Raw genomic sequence first — 23,625 nt, forward strand, 5'->3', positions numbered from 1 at the left:
GTCCACAGATAAAATAAGGTAAATAGTGTAGACAACCACGCCGATACATATATTCTCATGCATTTCTAACACAGTGTAATACCGACTTACAAAGCACGTATCCCCTAAAACGTCCCGAAGGAACAACACAAACGAATTACTACTGGATGTCCTAACACCACTGGACCTTGACGCTACATGAAGTCGAGTTACGCAAGCTCTGCAACTATAAAAAAACCTCCTAGGTTTTCAGATGAAAAGCAGGAGTTTGGGTGAAAAGGACAATTCCAACTTGGGGCTCACACAAAGCTCATGAAAAGCTCTTCCCGAGCGCGTTTATTCATATTCTCGCTCCTTTTGTTTTTCTTTTTAAACCTCGAGACTCCGGGGCTGAAGTCAGAAAACAAAATGTCATTGTTTAGGCTTAATGAGTCAACGTTAATTTTCCCATTGTTTATTTAAATCCCCTCTAAAGCAGCAACAGCGACGCTAATTACGGCGAAATACTAATGTTTTGTTGCGGGTAAGGGGGGTACGAGAAGGAAAAGGCGTTTTCCACAACGGGGGCCGCTGGCATATGCCGAGGGGCAGGTGAACAGGGCTGCCGCTCCGGCCTCTCACACCGCAAAAAAATTAAAATAAATTAAATTAAACCGCCGCTTTTGCGAGGGTTCCCCCAGCGCGGGGAACCGCCGCCGTTCCGACCCCCCCCCCTCCCCGGGTCACCTTGACAGCCCCGAACCCCCCGCTCCAGCCTTTGTGTCGTTACCGCCGCCGGGCCCGCGCACAAAGCCCCGGTGTGTGTGGGGGGGGGGGGGGGAGGGGGGGACGGGGACGAGCGGCCCGCCCCGGCCTGAGGGCGCCTCGGCCGCCCCGGGATACACTGAGGGCCCGCCCGGCCCCGCGGCGCGGCCGTTACCTGGAAGTCCCTGTCCTCGTTGAAGCGGGAGAACCTGTCCGCCATTTTGCGCCCCCGCCGCCTCGCTCGGCCCGGCCCGGCCCGGCCCAGCTCGGCCCCGTTCAGCCCGCGCTCCGGCCGCCTCCCCTCAGCACCGCCCCCGCCGCGCCGGGGGGAGCTCCGCGCATGCGCGGCGGGGCAGGTCACGTGCGCGGCGCGGAGGCGCTCTCAACAGCGGGGACAGTAGAGGGAGGCAGGTACCGGCAGCCACACCGCTAAAGCTCCGCCGCACCGGACCTTCCCTCCCGCCCCCCGCGGAGCTCCGCGGTGGTTTGGAACGGAGCACGCACAACGCATGCGCCACGCCCCGCCTGCGTGCGCACCCCGGGAGCGGGCGCCCCACCCCGGTGTCCCGTTCTGCGCATGCGCAGAGTCGTTCAGGCGGCGAGGATTCGACCCCGGGTGACAGGGGGTCCCGCTTCAGCCTTCCCGCCCCTCCCAGCCCAAACCAATTGGGTTGCCCTCACCTCTTGAGTGAAGGAGATGCGAGCCAATAGGAGCACGAGCTCGCCTGCGCCCTCTGGCGTGCGTCGCGGGTCGCGCTGGCAGCTGAGAGGGGGCGTGCCCAGAGTCTCCTCAGCGGGGCCGGACAGGAGCGGGCAGAGGGGCAGCCCAGCACCCCGGGCGATGGGGACGGGCCTTGGAGCCAGCTCTGGTGCTGGTAGATCGCACCTGGGGCTAGCTCTGACGTTGATGATGGAGCCTGGGGCTAGCCCTGGCGTTGATGGTGGCGCCTGGGGCCAGCTCTGAGACAGGTGGTGGTGCCCGGGGACAGGCCTAAGGAGCCCAGAGTAAAGCCTGAGCTGGGCCACGGTGCTCAGAGCCAACCCTGAGGTGAAGCACGGTGCTCGGGGGCAGGCAGAACCATGCTGGTAGCCAGGCTGCAAGGGCCTTTCTTCAGCTCTGTGTGCCAGGTCCGTGTACGTGCTGGCAGAGAAACAGCCCCTCAGGCCTGTACACGCCATGCGGTGCCTGGGGTCTCCATCTCGCCTGTGGCAGCTGAGGCCCTACGTTTCCATCCACCCCCACAGCTGCTACCAGCTGTCTCTGAGCAGGACAGCGTGTTGCTGTCTTTCTGCTGTCCCTAACAGCAGGACAGCCAGATTCCATCTGTTGCTCCATTCATTCCTTCTCTTTCTCTCCCCAGAAGCCTGGCTGCCCAGAATCCGCTTGCGTGCTGCCCTCTGCCGCCTTGTCGAGGCAGGGGGAGGAGAGAGGAGTTCAGAAACGGGCCTGTCTGGAGCGTGTTCACCAGACCGTGTCTTTATAGAAGTCTCAGGGCTTGAGGGATTGCTTAGTGAGTTTGCTGATGACACAAAATTGGGAGGAGCTGTTGACACTCTCAAGGGCAGAGAGACTCTGCACAGGGATCTGGACAAATTGGAGAACTGGGCAATCACCAACCACATGAAGTTCAACAAGAGCAAGTGCCGGATTTTGAACATGGGACACGCCAATCCTGGCTGTACAGACAGACTGGGGACAAAATGCTGGAGAGCAGCTCTGCGAAGAGGGATCTGGGGGCTCTGGTCCATGGCCAGTTGAACATGAGCCACCAGTGTCCCTGGAGCCAAGATGGACCCGTGTCCTGGTGCATCCAGCACAGCACTGCCAGCCGGGCAGAGAGGGGATTGTCCCGCTGTGCTCAGGCCTAACCTGGAGCGTTCACTGTGTGCAGGGCTGGGGACACAGGATAAAAAGAAGATAAAGCTACTGGAGAGTGTCCAGAAGAGGCTACGAAGTTGGTGAAGATTTGGAGGGGAAGCCGTATGAGGAGTGGCTGAAGTCCCTGGGTTTGTTCAGCCTCCAGAAGAGGAGACTGAGGGCAGAGCTCACGGGGCTGCAGGTTCAGCAGGGGAGCAGGAGGGGCAGGGCTGAGCTCTTCTCTGTGACAGTGACAGAGCCCAGGGAATGGCAGAAGATGTGCCAGGGAGGGTCAGTGGGACATGAGGAAAAGGTTCTTCACCCAGAGGTGCTGGATGAGTGTGACAGCTAGCCCTGCAAGTCAGGCGTTGGGGAGGCCAAAGCAATGGCTGTGCTTTGTGCTACATGGTGTAGCTTGTCACAGATCTGTTACCGCAGCATGCCAGACTGGGCTGCGCTGCCAGAGCTGCGTGGAGCAGCCTCGTGCATCTGCCTCTAAATTCCCAGGAGGGTCACTGCTCTCATCTCGTTGCCCCATCTCAGCAGCCCTGCAGAAATAACGCTGAGAAATGCCCCTAATCTCAGCACCTCTGCGTTGCGAGGTGGCTCTGAGAGCTTTTGCTTGGCAGGAACATGCTCACGTGCCGCGGTACTCGGCACTGGTGAGGCCGCACCTTGAATCCTGTGGTCAGTTTTGGGCCCCTCATCATAAGAAGGACATTGATGGACTATAGAGAGAGCAGAGGAGGTGACAAAGCTGGGGAGGGGCTGGAGCACAAGTGTGATGGGAGTGGCTGAGGAACCTGGGGATTCAGCTGGAGAACAGGAGCTGAGGGGAGACCTTCTGATCTCTGAACTGCCTGAAAGGAGCTTGGAGCCAGGGAGGGTCGGGCTCTGCTCCCCAGGAACAAGCGCCAGGAGCAGAGGAAACGGCCTCAAGTTGCACCAGGGGAGGTTGAGGTTGGATCTTGAGAACTATTTCTTCCCCAAAGGGCTGTTTAGACGAGGTTCTTAAGGACAAGGGTTAGTGCTGGAGTTGGATTATGGATGGACTCGATGATGCTGAGGGTTTATTCCAACTGAAATGATTCTATGATTCTATGAAATTTGTTCCTCATTGCCTTAAGAAAGTCCTGCTGACACTCGTGCCTGTTTGTGCTTTACTCTGCTCCATGCCAACACCTCCGCACCGGGATCACCCATCCCGTCCTGCATCAGGTCTGTGGTCCCACCTGCCTGGGTGTTGTGTTCTCTCCCTGCTGACGTCCCCATGATCCGTGTGCCCCGGGCACTGCCCCACAGCTCAGCCCCATGCAGGGTGGGGAAGCTGGGGCACCGAGTGGAGCCACTTTTCCTCTTTCAGGAGTAACCACTGCATTTTAGGGGGGGGGACTGTACCCCCACATCTTCCCAAATCACCCAGATGGGTCTGGACAGGCCCCTGCCCCCCAGCCATGCTGCGCGGTGCAGCCCCATGGGCAGCTCAAAGGGACACGCGTGTCCTGCGGCCCTGCACCTGTGGGTCCTGGGTGGGCACCCTGGGCCCTGCTCAGCGCTGGGGCTGTGCCCACGAGAGGGAGCTCCTGCTCCACCCAGGCGGGCAGCGGGACCCCCACCCACACTGGGGGACCCCCACCAACCACTGGGTGCCCTTGCTCATTGTTACCGGTGGGTGGGGGGAACCCAGCCCTGCTTGGGCTTTGGGGTGAGGGGGATATGGCACCCCAGGGGTGCCGAGCCAGAGAGAAGGGGTGCCCCCCCAGGGCTGGGTGCCCTCCTTGGTGCTGCCCAAGGCCCCTCACCCCCTGCCTCAGTTTCCCTCAGTGCTGCAGGAGCAGGGGCAGGCACTGAGTCCACTTTGGGGGGCAACCCTGGGGGAGCTCGTGCTTCTCAGCCCAAGGTATTTGAGGGGAGCAGTGTCCCCAGACTGGGGGACACTTGTCCCCACGTGTGTGACGCAGACCCACGGGTGTGAGCGTGAGCAGTCGTGCGAGCGGGGCAGGCCGGGGGAAGGAGGCCCCTTTCTGCGGGCCAGAGGCCGGGAGGAGGAGGCTGGCGCTGCCGCCAGGGCCCCTGTTCTCATGTAAAACAGCTTTGTGCGGGGGCTGCGGCCCCCAGCTCCCCCTGCTTGCTGCAGAGGAGGGAGCCAGGAGGAACGCCCCCGCCTTGGCTTCTCCCCATAGCAAGGGGACATGTGCCCTACCGGGACCTGTGCCTGCTGGGGGACAAACCTGCCCCACATTGTGCCCCTACTACCCCCAAGTCTGGAGAGGCTGGGCATGGGGACAGCTCAGTGTCCTTGTGAGGCACAGGGACAGCTTGCTAGTCCTGTTGGGCACAACTTCCTGCCACTGTCAGGCACAGGAATGGTTTGATGCCACCCTTGGGCACAGGGACAGCTCAGTGTCCCCATCGGGCATGGAGACAGTTCAGTGTCCCCATCAGGCACAACTCTGTGTCCCCACTGAGTACAGGGACAGCTCAATGTCCCCGCTGGTCATAGGGACAGCTCAGTGTCCTTGTTGGGCACAGCTCTGTGCCCCCTTTGGGTACAGGAGTGGCCTAGTGCCCCCATTGGGCATGGGGACGGCTCTGTGCCCCATTGGACAAAGCTCAGTGTCCCCATGGGGCATGGGAACAGCCCAGTGGCCTTGCTGGGCACAACTCTTTGCCACTGTCAGGCACAGGGACCGTTCAATGCCACCCTTGGGCACAGGGACAGCTCAGTGTCCCAGTTAGGCACATCTCTGTGTCCCTTTTGGGCACAGGGGTGGCTCAGTGTCCCCAGTGCACTGGGGACAGCTGGGGAAGCCATGGGAGGCACGAAGGGGCCTCATGTCCCTGCTGCACCCCTCTACTCTAGTGGGGGGAATTGGGTGGTGCTGGGGGACAGGCAGGCACCCAGGGGACCCTGAGGGGACCCTGGGGGCCACCCTGTGCCCATGGCATGGGCTCGCCTGTGTCCCCACACCCAGCGCTGATAAGGGCTATAAATAGCAGGCGGCTCAGTCACCTCCTGTCACATGCGTGGGGCTGGCAGGGTCCCCCCGCCATCCGCCGGGGGCACAGCTGTTCCTGGGACGGGGAGGGACACCCCAACCCTCCACCTCACAGCCACCAACTCCCACCCCATACACAAGGGACAGTCCTGGGGGGACTGCACCACTCGCATGAGCTATCACTGTCACCATCTTGGGAACACAGACCGAGGACCGAGCTGAGACGGCCTGTCCCCCCACCCCATGGGGACCCATTGCCTGCGACGGGGCTTCCCTCCCTGGGGATAAGTGAGACATTTCTGACCCCAAATCAGAGCAAAAAAGAGAAACTCCCGGGGGGCTGGCGGGGTCACAAATCCTCCCGCCACCCCCGCACTGCCCACTGCTATGGGCAAAAATTGTCACCGCTCGACCTGCCGGTCCCGGGACCACTCTAAAAATACCGCATCCTCCTGACAGCGACAGCTGAGGGGCCGGGCGGTGGATGCCTTGGGGACCCGCCAGGGGGGCTGGGGCCGTGTGGTGGCGTGGGACTGCCAGCCCTGGGCGCCACAAACCCCTGTCCCCTGAGTCCCCTCCAAGCTGGGACAGTCCCTCTCCCTCCCGCGCTGCATTTTGGGGAGCCCTCAGCACCCTGCCAGGCCTGGCCACTGTCCCCTTCTCCCGCGGGGTCACAGCGAGCTCGTGGTTGCGGCACCGTGCCCGGCCGTACCCGCTGTGGCCCAGCAGCCGCCGGCACAGCGCCTGGCCTCGGCATGCCGCGGCGGCTGGGCTCTGGCTGTCCCCCCCGGCCCTCCCCGAAGCCCCTAATCCATCTCTCGCAGCAGGAGATGCCTAAGCTGCCTTTTCATGCCGGCTCCTCCGCGCGCGAGCTCGCCGCGCTCTCAATACCGGGCGCTGGCGGGAGATGTGTCGGACAAGCTGGCGGGATCCCTCCCCTGCCAGCAAGGTCAAGGTGTGCTCAAGCCAGCGGCCCCCATGGGCCGGCGTCCTGCCAGCCCCCTCGGCGTGGGTTTTGTCCCCCACTGGCACCGGATGGAGGTTTGGGAGACACCAGCACATTGGGGTTTCACCACCCCTGGGGGTGTCTGGGCAGTCAGACCCTCATCTGGGTGGGGGTTTGTGTCCCCTGGTTCCTCACAGCCACTATCAGGGTCACCCAGCAGCCCTCTGGTCCCTTCCTGGGGACCCTCCAGGTGCCAGGGTTTGGCTAATGTGCCGTGCCTGGTGCCTACCAGCACCTCCTGGGCACCCGCCACTGCCAGGCCGGCACCGAGGGCTGCCCCTGGGGCTGGGGCACCCACGGTTCACCCCACAGGTACCCCAGGGCTCAGCTCACCCCACTGATCACCCCACAGGTACCCCAGGGCTCAGCTCACCCCAAGGATCAACCCACGGGTACCCCAGGGCTCAGATCACCCCAAGGATCTCTCCATGGGTACCCCAGGACTTGGATCACCCCACAGCTCACCCCACAGGTACTCCAGGGCTCAGCACACCCCATGAGTACCCCAAGGCTCAGTTCACCCTGTGGATCACCCCACAGGTGCCCCAGGGCTCAGCTCACCCCATGGGTACCCCAAGGTTCAGCTCACCCCATGTCACCCCATGGGTACCCCAAGGTTCAGCTCACCTCACAGGTACCCCAGGGCTCAGCTCACCCCCCAGACCACCTGGCCAGTGCTGCTCGCAGGCCCCTCCTGCTCCACAGAGACCATTAGACCAGTTTAGACCAGTACAAACCAGAGGCCTGAGAACAACAGGCCCTGGTTCCTGCCCACCCCAACCCACGGGATAGCGTGCGTGCAACAAAGCTGGGCACAGGCGTGCAAACACAAACACACACACGCTCATGCCAGCAGACCCGTCACACGAGCATCCCCCAATGCTGCCACCCTGACCCCCAGCCCCGCTTCCACGTCCCCACGCTCGCCCCTTCTGCGGGTGCTGTGTTTGTGCACACGTGTGTGTGCACACATAGGTGTGTGCACATGTGTGCCCGCTCACGCACAGGGGTGCGGGGAGCCCTGCGGTGCCCATGCCGGGGGCCCCACATCCCTCTCTGTTCCCTTGGTGACAGACCCCGGTCCTCCGCTGGCACCCTGAGCCTGCCGCCAGCCAGGGCTTTTGTGACTGGTTTTAATTAGAGGCTCTTAAGTGTGAAACAAAGCTGAGGGCATGGGCCGGGGGGGCCCTTCCTCTGAGCTCCTGGGGGACCCCCGGGGGTCCCCGTCCTGCCTGGCGTCGCCTGGTGCAGCCGCCCCATCCCCTGATTTCTGCTTCGCCTTTCTCTGTGCCAGTTCCCAGGAGATGGGGGTGGTGGGAGCTGGGGCTACCAGAGCCCCCCCCCAAAAGATATTGCCCTCCCAATGCCCTGGCCACCAGCTCAAGAGTGGCGGCTGGTGCGAGCAGCTGTGCCAGCCCCAGTAGCACCCATGAGTGGGAACCCACGGGTGGGCACTGGGGCTCAGAGAGGGGCTGGAGCTTCCCCATGACTGGGCTCAGGGTACTGGGAGGAGTCCAAAGCCAAGACTTGAGGCCTTTCTGGTTGTGTCCCACATCCCTGGCCCTCTGGGGTGCAGGGAGGACCCCACAAGCACCCTGGCACCCCGTGGCACTGGAGGAGTCCTGGGGAGAGGGGCTTCATGGGGACCCTGTTCCAGCAGGGACACCTCCAGGGGTGGTGGCACTCATGGGCCAGCCCTGGCAGGCAGGACCCCAGGGTGCCATGGCAGGGGATGGGCAGCACCAGGTGCCCACCGGCACCCCCCAGTGCTGTACTGGGATGAAGTGAGAGAGAAGCGCTGTGGGGATTGGGACGCCTGAGGGGGCTGCGAGGGGAAGCCCTGGGGGGACCTGGGGTTGGTCCCATATTCCCAGCGCTGCCCAGCCTGGTCTGCTGGCAGCACCCACCTCTTCCCGCTGGGTGCTAGGATGGGTCCCTGTCCTCACAGGGTCCGCTCTGGCCAGAATGCCAACCCCAGACCCCCGCACAGAACCTTTAGGGAGGGGACAGGATACTCTCCCACCCAGCACGTTCCTGGCAGCGCCTGGGGACTGGAATGGGAGCCTGGTGATGGAGACAAAGGGGTTCCCTGGCCACCCTGCATGTCCCTGCCAGGGGACATCCCTGAGCCGCCCAGACCCCACCGGCTGCCTCCCTGGGGTGCCCCTGGCACCCAGGGGTCCCTCCCAGGGCTGGCTGGTGGTTCTACTCCAGTTTCCCCCTCCCCAGGAGGGCCCAGCACCCACTCTGGGTGGGACCACGTCCCCGTGTGTCCCCAGTGCCCAGAGGTCCTGGGGAGCCCCTGTCCTGACCCACCAGCACCCCACAGCACCCAGGGGACAGGGAGCACGGGGACAGCCCCTGCCACCCCCTCTGCAAGTTACGTACTGGAAAGAGGCCAAAATCCAAAGCTTTTAGGAAGCCAAGATCCACGTGGCTGTGCAGACACCCCCACACCCACTCTGTCCCCATCCTCGGCTGGTGGGGCTGGGCTCTGTCCCCCCACTGCCATGGGCGACATGGGGGGGTCACACGGGCCAGATCCTGCACCCACAAAGCTGAGAGGAGCCACGGCTGGAGGGGCCACCCCACGTCACACCTGCGATGGCGGAGCCGGGACCGGGCCGGGCTGCAGCCGCTGGCCACGATCCGTCCTCGGCTCGGCCCCCGCAGCCCTGCCAGGCCCCTCACCAGCCGCCTCCGGCCAGGGACCCGCTGGGCGCCCGCCAAGCGCCGGCCATGCCGAGCCGCCCTCCACGGCGCATGGCGGCGTGGGCTCAGCGCCGGCCCCAAACACTGCACCCCTGGGTGGGCAGCCGGCCGCTGGCACCCATCTCACTCACTTCAGCCCCCGGGACAACCATTGCAGCCTTGTCTGGGATCACAGGGACCCCCATTTTCCATCCCGGACCCTTTCGCAAGAGCGGGGAGCCCCCAGCATCCCGCCAAGCGCCGCGGTGACAAGCGGCACGTCCGGGAAAGCTGCCGGGGGGGCCGGGAGCGGGTGCGCATCGTGTGTCCCATAACTCCCCCCCAACCCGGGCTTTGATTTCTGGAGCCCCCCCTGCCCTTCCCCCTCGGCCAGGAGCCGCGCAATGGTTTCAATTACGCTCTGAAAGGCGGTGGGGCCCTCTTTTCACGGCAGCCCGGGTTTCTCCTGCTCACAACAAAAGCTTAAGTTACAGGAAAGGGAGAGAAAGGGAGGGAGGACGGCGGAGGGGAAGGGGGCAGCCGGCACAGAGCCCCTCGCCCCCCCAGAAAGGAGCAGGACTGCCCACCGAGCCCCCCCCGGTGCCCCTTGGGGTGCTGCATTGAGAAGGGCAGCCCCCCCAACCCACTACCAACATTTGGGGTGCCTGCCCATGGTTCCTTTCCCTGACAAGGGTCTCCAGTGTGTCCCGGTCTCCCCTGGCATGTCCTGGATCCCCCAGTTTGTTCTGTTCCCCCCAGTGTGTCCCAGTCCTCCCCAGTATGTCCTGGATCCCCTGGTTTGTTCTGGTCCCACCCCAGCATGTCCCTGATGTCCCCTGGTGTGTTCTGGTCCCCCCTCAGCGTGTCTCGGTCCCCCCCAGTGTGTCCCAGTCCCCCGCAGTGTGTCCCAGATCCCCCCAGCAGGTCCCAGATCTCCCCGTGTTTCCCAGTTCCCCCACTGGTGTGTCCCAATTCCCCCCAGTGTGTCCCAGCTTCCCAGCTCTCTCCTGCTGCCCCAGTTTTGGGGACAGAGGTGTGGGTGCAGGGTGCGGGATGTCCCCTGCCACCCCGGCTGATCTGGGGACATCGGGGGCACCCCCAACTGTGCAGTGACCTTGTGGCTCCAGCAGCACCCGAGGGTGGCCACGGGCACCCCATGGGGCGGTGGGACCACCTGGGTGACACCTGGGGACCAAGGGGTGCTGAGGCCAAGGCAGCACTGTCCCCAGGGGGCGCGGCCAGGACACACGTGGGTGCCAGGGGTCACCGGGGGGCTCATCCTACCTCAGTGCACCCCAAAGGGGGCTTGGGGACAGCAGGGAACCACTGCAGCATGTCGGGGGTCCCAGGCTGGGGGGGCGGGGACGGAGGGAGGGACACACACCGGGGGGCCAGAGGACACGGGGTGGGGTGTAGGGGACACCAGGGGAGTGAAGGGGAAACCGGGGGCTGTGGAGGACACGGGGAGGCAGGAGACATGGGGCGGGGGGGGCAGGAGACATGGGGGGGCAGGGGACACGGCGGGGCAGGGGACGCGGGGAGGGAACAGGGGACACGGTGGGGCAGAAGACACGGGGGGGAAACAGGGGTCACGGGGGGGTGTAGGGAACACGGGGGGGGAACAGGAGACACGGGGAGGTAGGAGACACGGGGGGGGGGCCGGGGACACGGGGGGGTGCAAGTGACACGGGGGGGCAGGGGACACGTGGGGGGAACAGGGGACACGGGGGGGCAGGGGACACAAGGGGGACTTTTCCCCGTGGCCCCGTCCCGACCCCACGCCGCGGGGGGAGTTTTCTCAACGCACAAAAAGTTTGCGGCGGGGCGGGGGGGCCGGTGACCCCCGGGAGCTGCGGGGACTGGGGGGGAGAGTGGGCGTGGCCGGGGGCGGCGGGGGGCGTGGCGGCCTCACCGTTTGAATGTGATTGGCGGGGCGGGGAGGGCGGGGCCCGGCGGGGGCGGGGCTCGGGGGGGCCGCTCCGCCCGGCGGGGACGCGGCGCTGCCCCGCACAAAGGCGGCGGGAGCGTCCGGTGCGGCTGCTGCGCTCCCCCGGCACCCCCAGGTACCCCCTCCCCCCGGTACCCCCCCGGTTCCTCCCCCCCCTGCACCGCGCTAGCGCCACCGCCCGGCCGGGACTCCGGGGGCTGCACCGCGGAGCGCCGGGTCGGGGCAGCGGGAGCAGCGGGACCGCCAAGTCCAAGCAGCGGGAGCAGCGCCCGGGCCGAGCACCGCGACCGGGGACCGGGAGCCATCCCACCGTGCACGGTACACGGGGACACCGGGAGCCGTCGAGCCAGGCACCGACCACACAAACTCCGGGCGCCGGGAGCCGTCCCGGCAGGACCTGAGTCCGTTCGTGCAGCGGGAGCCATCGGGAGGCAGATTGGACATTGGGAACCAGCACCGGGCACGGCAGATCTGGACAGGAGCACCGGCCGGCTGGCCGGGCACCGGGCACGGTAAATCGGGGCGCCATGGCCCCCCGCGGCGTGCTGCCCGCCCTGGCCTGGCTGCTGGTGTGGCTGAGCGTGGCGCCGGGACGGAGCCAACTGCACGGCGAGAAGGGCATCTCCATCCCCGACCACGGCTTCTGCCAGCCCATCTCCATCCCGCTCTGCACCGACATCGCCTACAACCAGACCATCATGCCCAACCTGCTGGGCCACACCAACCAGGAGGACGCGGGGCTGGAGGTGCACCAGTTCTACCCCTTGGTGAAGGTCCAGTGCTCGCTGGAGCTCAAGTTCTTCCTGTGCTCCATGTACGCGCCGGTGTGCACGGTGCTGGAGCAGGCCATCCCTCCCTGCCGCTCCATCTGCGAGCGGGCGCGCCAGGGCTGTGAAGCCCTCATGAATAAATTCGGTTTCCAATGGCCCGAGCGATTACGCTGTGAGAATTTCCCCCGGCACGGCGCCGAGCAGATCTGCGTGGGGCAGAACCATTCGGAGGACGGCGGCTCGCCGGCGTTGCTCACCAGTGCCACGCCGCTGGCCGGCCAGGGCACCCCGGGAGCCCCTCGGTACGCCACCCTCGACCACCCCTTCCACTGCCCGCGGGCGCTGAAGGTGCCCAGCTACCTCAACTACAAGTTCTTGGGCGAGAAGGACTGCGCGGCGCCCTGTGAGCCCGCCCGGCCCGACGGCCACATGTTCTTCAACGAGGACGAGATCCGTTTCGCCCGCATCTGGATCCTCATCTGGTCCGTCCTATGCTGCGCCTCCACCTTCTTCACCGTCACCACTTACCTGGTGGACATGCAGCGGTTCCGCTACCCTGAGCGACCCATCATCTTCCTCTCGGGGTGCTACACCATGGTGTCGGTGGCCTACATCGCCGGCTTCGTGCTGGAGGAGAGGGTGGTCTGCAACGAGCGCTTCCAGGAGGACGGCTACCGCACGGTGGTCCAGGGCACCAAGAAGGAAGGTTGCACCATCCTCTTTATGATGCTCTACTTCTTCAGCATGGCCAGTTCCATCTGGTGGGTCATCCTGTCCCTCACCTGGTTCTTGGCCGCCGGCATGAAGTGGGGCCACGAGGCCATCGAGGCCAACTCCCAGTATTTCCATTTGGCCGCCTGGGCCGTGCCGGCCGTCAAGACCATCACCATCCTGGCCATGGGGCAGATCGACGGGGACCTGCTGAGCGGCGTCTGCTTCGTGGGCCTCAACAACATCGACCCCCTTCGGGGCTTCGTGTTGGCCCCGCTCTTTGTCTACCTCTTCATCGGCACCTCCTTCCTCCTGGCCGGCTTCGTCTCCCTCTTCCGCATCCGCACCATCATGAAACACGGCGGGACCAAAACGGAGAAGCTGGAGAGGCTGATGGTTCGTATCGGGGTCTTCAGCGTCCTCTACACCGTCCCGGCCACCATCGTCATCGCGTGTTACTTCTACGAGCAGGCGTTCCGCGAGCACTGGGAGCGCAGCTGGATCAGCCAGAACTGCAAGAGCTTGGCCATCCCCTGCCCGCTTCACTTCACCCCCCGCATGACCCCCGACTTCACCGTCTACATGATCAAGTATCTCATGACTCTCATCGTGGGCATCACCTCCGGCTTTTGGATATGGTCGGGGAAAACCCTGCACTCCTGGAGGAAGTTCTACACGCGGCTCACCAACAGCAAGCAGGGCGAGACCACGGTGTGACCCCCCCCGCCGCCAGCCCGGCCGCCACCTTCGTCATTTTGATGTCGGGAGGGGGGATTTTATTATTATATATTTTTTATTTTTTAGATTTATTAACGCCTAAGGGGTGTCTCTTTTTCTCTTTGATTTTTTTTTTTTTTTTGTAATTAAACCTGTAAATAGCATTTGTAAATTTAATGAGATATTTCTATTTAAAAGGTGAAGGGGGGGGGGGATGAGAAAAGAGAGGGGGGATGAGAAAAGAGGGGGGGAGGAGAAAGGGAAGGGGAAAAGAGGAGAAAGGGAAGGGGAAAAGTGGAGAAAAGGGGGAAAAGTGGAGAAAAGGGGGAAAAGTGGAGAGGGGGAAAAGAGAAGGGGGAAGGAGAAAAGTGAGAAAAACAGGAGCATAAAAAAGGAGAGAAAAAAGAGGAGAGGAGAGAAACAGGAGGGGAGAAAAAGGAGAAATAAGGGAGAAAAAGGGAGGAAAAAGAGAGGAAAAAAAAGGGAGAAAATGGAGAGAAAAAGGAGGAGGGGAAGGGAAAAACATAAAGAAAATAGAGGGGGAAAAAGGAGCTGCCGAGAGTGCGTGAGGTTCCCCGCTCGGGTCCCCCCAGGCGCCGCAGCCGCGCTCTGCGCCGCCCCCGGGACAAGGGGGAGCACGGCGAATAACCCACTAAAAATGCTGGGTTTCTCCTTCTCTTTCTATAAACTCCCCAAGAAAGTGGCTTTTTTCACTCCCAAAAGATGCTGTGACAGGGCTGTCCCCACCCCGGGGGCGGCTCTGCTTGTGCCCCCCCCCGTTTTGCCGCTGACTTTTCCTCCCGAATTAACTTTTTAAACAGTCCGTTCCGATCCCAACTGAGTAAAACAAAACGCTAATTTACTCCCCAGGGCTTTTTTTAGCCCCTTCAAAGAATTAAATGGGTGGGGGTTCCCCATGGGCCCCCCATTTCATGGCATCGCGGGCATGAACCGGAATCTCCCTCCAGCTGGAACAAAGCGCGTTGCGGGGGGGAAATATCTATTTAACCCCCCAAAAATAAGGGGTTTGTGGTTTGGAGTGAGAGGGGCCTCTTGTGCCCCCCCCCCGGAGGAAATAGCTCGCATTTTCTATAGGATTAGGGTTCTTGGCTGCGCGTGGGCCCCCGATCCCGAATCTGCGGGTCCCGGCTGCGGATCGGATTTGGGGGGTTTGGGTGATGCGATGTGGGGAGTTTGGGCTCAGCCAGGATGGGTTTAATAATTGAAATTAAAACCAAATCAAAATACTCCTCCCAAAATGGAGAGGGAGACCCAGCCGGACCCCACGGCCGCCCCCAAACCGGCCTCGCGATGTCGCGAAGCTTCTCGGCTCCGATATTTGGGGGGATTTGGGGATCCTCTGGGTTTGCGGGGGGAATCAAGCGGTTCCTTGTTCCCCAGTGAAGCCCTGGGACGGTCCCAAAACCCCCCGAAAAACCCCCTTTCTCCGTTGAAGGGCAGAGCGGGTGCCGAAGGGGTTAAGGCTGCGCCTCTCCAGCACATTTTGGAAAGGAAAAACTCTTTGGATCCGGTTTAATTTTCCAGCGATGACTTGGAAAGGGGGAGAGAACAGGGGGGGAAACATATCCAGGGTTATTTCCCCACCCTGTCCATGGAGGAGCAGCTTGAGGGATTGGCCGGGACCCCCCCAGCACCCCAAATTTTTGATGGCTCTTGAAATAGGGATAAAAATAGGGTTGATTTTATCGCTGCGATGTCTTTGCTTCCCTCCCAGCGGGGGAACGCTGGGGGTGACATTGGCAGGACGAGCTTTGGCCGAGGGGTTGGGGGGAACCCCCTTTGCACCCCCTCGTCCCCAAAGGTGCCATCGCATGGGGGGTTCACCCTTTTGGGCTCCGGATCCAGCCCTGGGGGTGCTTTGCCTTGCTCTGGGGGTGCTGCCCCATCGGTGACCAGGCAGGGGGGGTCCCCAAAACAGTAAATCCCACCCCAGGCCACTTTGTTTTCCGGAGGCGAAGCGCGGCCGGGGAGCGGGGGAATGTAAACTCTCCACCCAGGAATGCAGGAGTTGGGAGATGATTTTATTCTTAATTTATTTTAAAGCCTTCAGTGTCCTGGCTTTGGAAAACAGAGCTGGGATTACATAGGCTGGGCTTTGGGGGACCCACCTGGGGGGCTGTGTCCATGTCTCCCCCCCCCAGCTCCTGTGATATCCGGGGGGGTCTGAGCTGGAATTGGAAGGGTTGGGGCGGATCCTGCCCTGGCAGCGCCTTTCAGAGGCCTTTTTTGAGGAGTTTTGGAGGTTTTTGGAGGGTTTTGGCTCTTGAGGTTGTTTGCGGCGTGAGTGGGGAAGGAGCTGGAGGGCGTTTGCAAGGAACAGGCCGTGTGTCCCCGCTCTGTCCCCTGGTCTGTCCCCCCAGGTCAGGGTAGCCCTGGGGACAGGTCACCGCAAGAGTGGGTGTCCCTGGGGACGGGTCACCCCGAGTCCAACTAACCCTGGGGACAGGTCACCTTGGGTGTGAGTTACCCCAGGGAACGGTCACCCTGGGGACAGGTCACCCCAGGCCCAGTTAACCCTGGGGAGAGGTCACCCCAGGTTGGCTGAGATATGGGTCACCCCAAATCCAGTTAACCCCGGGGACAGGTCACCCCAGGGGGGCATCACCCCAAGTGCAACTGACCCCAGGGATGGGTCACCTTGTGGCCAAGTGACCCTGGGGACAGGTCACCTCTGGTCCGGCTGACTCAGAGAATGGGTCCCCCCAGGTCCAGCTGACCCCAGGGACAGGGGACAGGGCAGGGGACAGGGACGTCCTCTCCACACACGGCTGAGCCCCCACCCTCCCAAGCTGGTGATTCCCACCCTCCTCTCTCTCTTTTAAGCCAAGCGAAGAGGGAGCAAACGCTGGTGGCAGGGACGTGCTGGGGGTCCTTTGATGTCCCCTGATGAGCCCCGCTCTGTTTTCACAGCTGCCCGAAGCGGCAGAAGTCAATTAAAGTGCCCCCGGCCCCAGAGCACCCACAACTCATCACACCGGTGGCCGGGGGGGTCACGGGGTGGTGCCGGTGGGGACAGGGACAGGGGTGTCCCCAGGAGGAGTGACCGTGGTTGGGTCGGCACTGGGGGTGAAACCAGTGCAGGGAAGGGGATGCTGGAGGAAGGAACTGGTCTCAGTGGGACAAGGATGGGGCACAGGGTGTCCCCAGCACTGGCTGTCTCAGCTCTCCTGTCCCCCAGGCCATGGTCACTCCTGTCCCCTGGGTGTCCTGTCCCCCTGGCCACAAGCTCCCCTGTCCCCAGGGCTGTCCCATCCTCTGTCCCCAGGGGTATCCCCCCATTGCCTCATGGGGACCCATCCCACCATCTGGGTGACAATTCCCTCAGGACAATGAGGTCCTCCCCTTGTCACTGTCCCCTCTAGTCCCATGTCCCCCCATATGGGGTGGCAGAGGAACATGACAGGGAGCAGAGAGGGAACAAAGGACAGCTCGTGGTGACATGTCAGGTGTCCCCACCGATCATTTCTATCAGCTCCTAATGGTGTGACAGGTCCCAGGGCCTCAGTGGGGACATTGCTGGCTGTCCCCAACTCACAGGCGGCTGCTTTAACCTCCACGAGGATGAAGCCAGCAGTGACACAAGGCCACGGGGACCAGCACCCATGGGTGCTGCGGGCAGAGTGGGTCCCACCAGACATTCCCAGCCCCCCAGCTCTGTTGTCCCCCTCCGACCACGTGTGCTGGAGCAGAATGTCACCGAGCCCCGGCCGGACGCCAGAGGGGACAGGCGGCCGCACCAGCTAAATTGGGCTCCTTGCTGTGCCGCTCTTAAAGGAGACGGAGCTGCCAGCGGGCAGGATGTGTCCCTCTGGCAATTAGGGATGTCCCTGACGAGGGCTGGGTTTCCCAAGGCAGATGGAGGATCCTGTCTGCATCCCACCAACTTGGCCTGGTAGTGTGGGACCCAACCCCATCCCAGCACCCTGCCCAAGCCATGTGGGACTCTGCGGCTCTGCAGGGTCACACATGAAGGGTACTGGAGTAGAGGATGTGAGGCCACCTCTCCATCCCAACATCCCTCCTGGAGAACCTGGGGTGGGTGAATATGGGATGGGTGGGCATGGTACCCCGTCTCCATCCCAGCATCCTCCTGGAGAGCTGAGGAAGGATGGAGTGGGGTGGGACTAGGACCACTCTCCATCCTGATGTCCTCCTGGAGAACATGGCATGGATGGACACAGTACTCCAAGTCCATCGCAGCACCAAATCCAGAGAACATGGCATGGATGGACACGGGATGGGTGAGCCTGGGACCCCACGTTCATCCCAGTATCCCTCCTGGAGAACAGCAGATGGATGACAGTGGGGTGGGAATGGGACCCGACCCTGGTGTCCTGGAGAACATGGCACAGGTGACCATGAGACCTCACGTTCATCCCATGGGACCCCACCTCCATCCCATGGGACCCTCACCTCCATCCCATGGGACCCCACCTCCATCCCATGGGACCCCACGTTCATCCCATGGGACCCTCATCTCCATCACATGGGATCCTCACCTCCAGCCCATGGGATCCTCACCTCCAGCCCATGGGACCCCATGCTCATCCCATGGGACTCCAGCCCAGCTCCCATGCAGACAACACGGGCTGGGTGGACACGGTTCCCCACCCCAGCCCCCCCGCGGGGCCCTGCAATGGGGCTGCCCCACGGCCCCATTCTGGAGCGGGGGGGCCGGGATCGGGAGAAGGGATCGGACCCGGGCCGGGCCGGGGGGGGTCGGGGGGATCAGGGGGCGGGATCGGGCCGGGCCGGGGGGTCGGGGGATTCAGGGGGCGGGATCGGGCCGGGCCGGGGGGGTCGGGGGGATCAGGGGGCGGGATCGGGCCGGGCCGGGGGGGGGCGGCTCCGGAGGCGGCGTCGCCTCTGAATGCGGGGAATGTTTTTGCAGCTGGAGTCGATTAAGGGGCGGCAGCGCCGGAGGATCCGGCCCGGCCCCGGGCGGGGGGTGCGAAGGGGGGTGCGGGGTGTGCAACGGGGGGTGTGCAAAGAGGGGAGGTGTGTGCAAAGAGGGGGTGTGCAAGGGCGGCTGTGTGTGCAAAGAGGGGGTGCAAGGAGCTCGGGATGAGCGCAAGGGGTGCGCAATGAGGGGGAGTGTGTGTGCAAGGGGGTGTGTGTAACAGGGGTGCATGTGGGTTCAAGGAGGGGGAGCAGTGTGTGTGCAAAAGGAGGGTGTGCAAAGAGAGCGTGTGTGCCCAACGGAGTGTGAAAGGGGCGTACATGCATGTGCAAGGGGGTGTGCAAAGAGGGGTGAAAGGAGAGGGTGAGTTTGCACAAGGGGGTTTGCAGCGGGGGTGTGCGTGCAAGGGGTGTGTGTGCAAGGGGGGCGTGTGTGTGTGAGGCTGGGGTGCGAGGAGGGGGAGCAGCGTGTGTATTATACAAAGGATGGGTGTGCAAAGGGGAGTGTGTGTGTCCAAGGGAGTGTGCAAGAGGGTATGTGCATGTGCAAGAGGGTGTGCAGGGAGGTGGGTGTGTGCAAGAGCAGTGCATGTGTGTGCAAGGGGGTGTGCACAAGGGAGTGTAAAAGGGGGAGGGGGTGTGTGTGCAGAGGAGGGGTTTGCAAGGAGAGTGCATGTGTGTGCAAGGGGGTGTGAAAGGAGGACAGTGTGTGCAAGGGGGGTGTGCATGTTCACAAGAGGGTGTGCAAAGGGGGATGGGGAAGGGGGACAGTGTAGGTGAAAAGGGGGTGTGTGCACGAGCGGGTGTACAAGGGGAGTGTGGAACGGGGTGTACACAAGGGGGGTGCATTTGTGCTCAAGGGAGGTGTTCAAAGAGGAGTGTGCAAGGATGGTGTGTGCACAAGGGACAATATCTGTGCAAAAGCGTGTGAGGGTGCAGGGGGGGTGTGCAAAGGGCATGTGTGCAAGAGAGGGTGGAAAGGGGATGTGTGTGTGCGAAGGTGAGTGTGTGCATGCAAGGGGCGGACACAAAGGGGAGTGTTTGTGCAAAGGGCAGCGGGAGTGCAAGCAGAGTGTGTGTGCAAGAGGGAGGCACTTGGGTGTGCAAGGAGGGGTGCCTGGGGTTGAGTGGGTGTGCAAAGGGGAGTGCAAAGGGCTGTGTGTGTGTGTGCAAAGGGGGACCATGTGTGTCCAAGGGGAGGTGTGTGCGACAAAGAGCAAGCGTGTGTGAAATGGCAGCACGTCCATGCATGTGTGTGCACATAAGGAAGCGTGTGTGAGTGTGCAACAGGGGGTGTGAGTGTGTGAGGGGAGCTCATCCCCTCGAGGAGAAACGTGTGCGTGTGTGCACACGTGTGCAGAGTGGGGACACACACCGTGAACACGTGCTCGTGAGTGGGTGTGTAAATGTGTGTGTGCAGCAGGGAAGCCCCCGGGGGTGCAGAGGGGCTGAGCTCGTGTGACACGGGCTGCACGTGGGATGAGCCCGAGCCGCCCCGCAGGGACACGGGTGTGCACACGCGTGTGTCAGCGTCACCACCAGCGGGGTGATGAGCCCCTGGGCAGAGTGTCCCCCCTCAGGGTGTGTCCCCCCATGGCACGATGTCCCACCCAGTAGGGTGTCCCCCCCAGGGTGTGCACCCATGGGTAGGGTATCCCTGCCCCCAGGGTGTCTCTGTCATGGTGTCCCCCACTGGTATAATGTCCCCCCGCCTAGGGTGACCTCCCTCAGGGTGTCTCTGTTGGTCAGGGTGTCCCCCACTCAGGCTGTCTCCCCTCAGGGTCCCCACCCCGGGCAGGATGTCCCCCCCAGGCAGGGTGTCACCCCCTTCAGGGTGTCCCCCCAAGGCAGGGTGCTCCCCCCCAAGAAGGGTGCTCCCCTCTCAGGGTGTTCCCTCCCCACGGTACGATGTCCTCCCCACAGAGGGGTGTCCCCCTGCCCTGGGCAGGGTGTGTCCCCCTTCAGGGTGTCACCCCATGGACAGGGTGTCCCCTCTCAGGGTGTCCCCCTTCAGGGTGGGTAGCCCCCCCTCCCCCCCGCCTCCTCAGCATGTTGTCCTCTCCAGCAGGTTGTCCCCCACATCAGGGTGTCCCCCCATGGACAGGGTGTCCCCCCTCAGGGTATCCGCCCCCTCACAGTGTCCCCATGGGCAGGGTGTCCCCCCCAGGGTGTCCCCCGGTGCCCCGGCGCTGACACGTCCCAGCTGCCGCCAGCTGCACCGCGCGGCGCTGCGCAACCTTTTATAGCAAATTCGGGGCCGCCGCAGCGCGGGGGGGCCAGGGGGGCCCTGGGGCTGTGCTGGGATGGTGGTGGCATGGCCATGGGGACAGGGGACACCTGGTAAGCAGGGGTCTGATGTGGGGGGCACGAACGGAGGGGACATGCACACGCGTGTGCACACGGGAGTGGGCTCACACACAGGCGCGTGTATGTGCACACGCACGTTGGAGGTTCCCCTCCTGACGAAGGTTTCCCCATGATGGAGGGTCCCCCAAAAAGAAGGTGTCCCCCGTGATCGTCCTCCATGGTGGAGGTTCCCCCACTATAGAGGTTTCCCCCATTACAGGTTTCCTCATGATGGAAGTACCCCCAGAATTCAGGTGTCCCCCGTGATGAGGTGTCCCTCATGATGGAGTGTCCCCATAATGGATATTTCCCCCATTACGAAGGTTCCCCCACAATAAAGGTCGCCCCCACGATGGAGTGTCCCCCATGATGAAGGTTCCCATGATGGGGGGTTCCCCACCATGACAGTTCCCCCCACAATGGAGGTTTCCCTGAGAATGGTTCCCCCCATGATGGAGGTTCCCTTATGATGGAAGTTCCCCCCAAATTAAGGTTTCCCCCACAACAGGGGTTTCCCCCATGACAGGTTTCTTCATGATGTAAGTACCCCCAAAATGAAGGTGTCCCCCATGATGAGTTATCCCCACAATGGAAGTTTGCCCCACAATGAAGGTTCCCCCACAATAAAGGCTTCCCCCCATGATGGAGGACCCCCTGACCCTTACGTTCACTCTGGTCCCTACTGATGAGCAGACAGAATTCTCTCAGCAAGCAAAGCCACGCTTGAGGCATGGAGGGGGTTAAAGGACATCAATGCTTTCCCTGCTATGTCCAGGGACCAGAGAAGCCACCACTGAGGGGACGCTGGGGGTCCCCCGTCCTCACTGCCCAGCTCAGTCCCCCAAATTCATCTCTAATTACCCAGTGTGGGCCCGGAGCAAGAAGAAACCTGAGGCAGGGGTGGAAGGGGGGTGCATGACACCTTCAAAAAGGAGAAATAGGAGTGCCCCCCCCAGCGGCACCATGTCCCCCCATCCCCAGGACCACCTATCAGTGCGCACCCCAAAACCCAGTGTCACCCCGAGCAGGATTTAACCCCTGCACCACCAGCATCCCCCTCCCTATTTCCACCTCTTTTACCCCAGAACAGCTGGTTCAGGCTGAACTAAAGTCCCTTGGCCTAAACCACCACTTTATTGTTATTAATTATTATTATCAATCACCGTCCAGCACAGCAGAGCCACCCACTCACCTTCACCTGCCTTGTCTGGGGGTGCAGGCAAATGCCCCCCATCTTGTCCCATGGGTGAGAGAAGGAACAGACAGACAGACGGAGGGACAGACAGAGCTGCAGGCAGCACCGTGCCTTTGCCTACACCACCCTCTGCTGCCTGTCCTGCTGGGATTCGGGGGTCAACCTGATTTATTTATTTATTTGCAAACCGTGGTTTAAAAGCCATTTAATACTGATTATTTTTTTTTTGGGGGGGTGGATTTAATTCAATCCAATGTCTGGTTTAAGATCCAGGGGGGCTGGCTGGGTGCTGAAAACTCAGACCCATTTCCACCAACTTCTTCCCTCCTGACGCCTCCCCCAGTTCAGATTATCATGGAAAGAGAGTTTGGGGTTTGTCCTTTCAAACCCACCAAAGCGTCTCAGCCGGTGCCTCCTATGTCCCTGTCCCTATGGTAAGTCACAGCCTGTCCCCAGGGCTGTCACCTCCGGGTGGGCTGGTTTTATTCCCCGTTTCATATAAAACTGAACATTCAAGGCGTTCAATTTGCTTTTCCAGGAAAGGCGGCTGGTCTGGCCTGTGGGGATGCTCGTCCCGGCTCGTTTGAGATGGGGACCAGAAGCTGGGATGGGGTGGGACACGCATGGGTTTTTGGGAGCCCAGCAGTGATTTGGGGGGGTGCTGCTTTCTGCCAAGTGGTGGGTACGTTTTCCTCCATTTCTGAGGCTGCGTGGGGGGCTGGGTCGGGAGAATTGGGAGAGGGATCCCCTGGGACCCACGAGGAGGTCGTGGTTGTTGGTGGGGTCACGCACCACTGCTGCCTGGGGTGGCTGGATCCACGGGTGTGGGGGTGTCTCGGGTGGGATACACCACACGCCAGCCCCCTCATCCCACCCAGAGCGGGTCCCGCGGGTGCCCCACGCCGCCCCCTGGTGCCCAGGACCCTACACAAGGGCCACACGGGACCCCATGGCCTGGCCACCCCCTTGCGACAGAATCCCAGAATGTCAGGGGTTGAAGGGCCCTGGAAAGCTCATCCAGTGCAATCCCCCCACGGAGCAGGAACACCCAGCTGAGGTTCCACAGGAAGGGGTCCAGGCGGGTTTGAATGTCTGCAGAGAAGGAGACTCCACAACCTCCCTGGGCAGCCTGGGCCAGGCTCTGCCACCCTCACCCCCAACAAGTTGCTTCTCATCTTTCAGCGGAACCTCCTGTGTTCCAGTTTGCACCCATTGCCCCTTGTCCTGTCACTGGTTGTCACCCAGAAGAGCCTGGCTCCATCCTCCTGACACTGCCCCTTTCCATATTGATCCCCAGGAATGAGTCCCCCCTCAGCCTCCTCCAGCTCCAGAGCCCCAGCTCCCTCAGCCTTTCCTCACACGGGAGATGCTCCACTCCCTTCAGCATCTTGGTGGCTGCGCTGGACTCTCTCCAGCAGTTCCCTGTCCTTCTGGAACTGAGGGGCCACAACTGGACACAATATTCCAGGTGTGGTCTCCCCAGGGCAGAGCAGAGGGGCAGGAGAACCTCTCTGACCTACTGACCACCCCCTTCTAACCCACCCCAGGTACCATTGGCTTCCTGGCCACAAGGTCCCAGCGCTGGCTCAGCCCGGTCCCCCGTTCTCCCCACGTTGCCATGTGCTCGGCCGGGCCACGCCCCCTTCACTGCGCCACGCCCCTTTAGCGCTCCCGCCCTTTGGCTAGCCACGCCTCCTTCCCCAGACCGCGCCCCCTCCCCGCCCCTCCTCGCTCCCTCCGC

The 23,625-nt window shown here is 62.5% G+C and overlaps 2 protein-coding genes across 2 annotated transcripts in view; one reads left to right on the plus strand and one right to left on the minus strand.

Moving 5' to 3' along the window:
* Positions 1-1,226, minus strand: part of GPATCH8 (G-patch domain containing 8) — a 49,916-nt gene extending 48,690 nt beyond the window's left edge. Inside the window, exon 1 of the mRNA XM_065856380.2 lies at positions 899-1,226. Within this exon, the coding sequence (XP_065712452.2) occupies positions 899-943 (45 nt within the window). The 5' untranslated portion in view covers positions 944-1,226. The remainder of the gene's footprint in view (positions 1-898) is intronic.
* A 10,046-nt stretch (positions 1,227-11,272) lies between these two features.
* Positions 11,273-13,595, plus strand: FZD2 (frizzled class receptor 2). The gene has a single exon (XM_065855953.2). It carries the CDS (start codon positions 11,753-11,755, stop codon positions 13,421-13,423), a length of 1,671 nt encoding a protein of 556 aa, XP_065712025.1. The 5' UTR covers positions 11,273-11,752; the 3' UTR covers positions 13,424-13,595.
* The last annotated feature ends 10,030 nt before the right edge of the window (positions 13,596-23,625 follow it).

Source organism: Patagioenas fasciata, chromosome 22 (assembly GCF_037038585.1).
Source record: "Patagioenas fasciata isolate bPatFas1 chromosome 22, bPatFas1.hap1, whole genome shotgun sequence".
In the NCBI taxonomy this organism is placed as follows: Eukaryota; Metazoa; Chordata; class Aves; order Columbiformes; family Columbidae; genus Patagioenas; species Patagioenas fasciata.

Bases quoted from the DNA above. Each gene is read 5' to 3' on its own strand.
- FZD2 (XM_065855953.2), top strand. From the start codon at position 11,753: ATGGCCCCCCGCGGCGTGCTGCCCGCCCTGGCCTGGCTGCTGGTGTGG.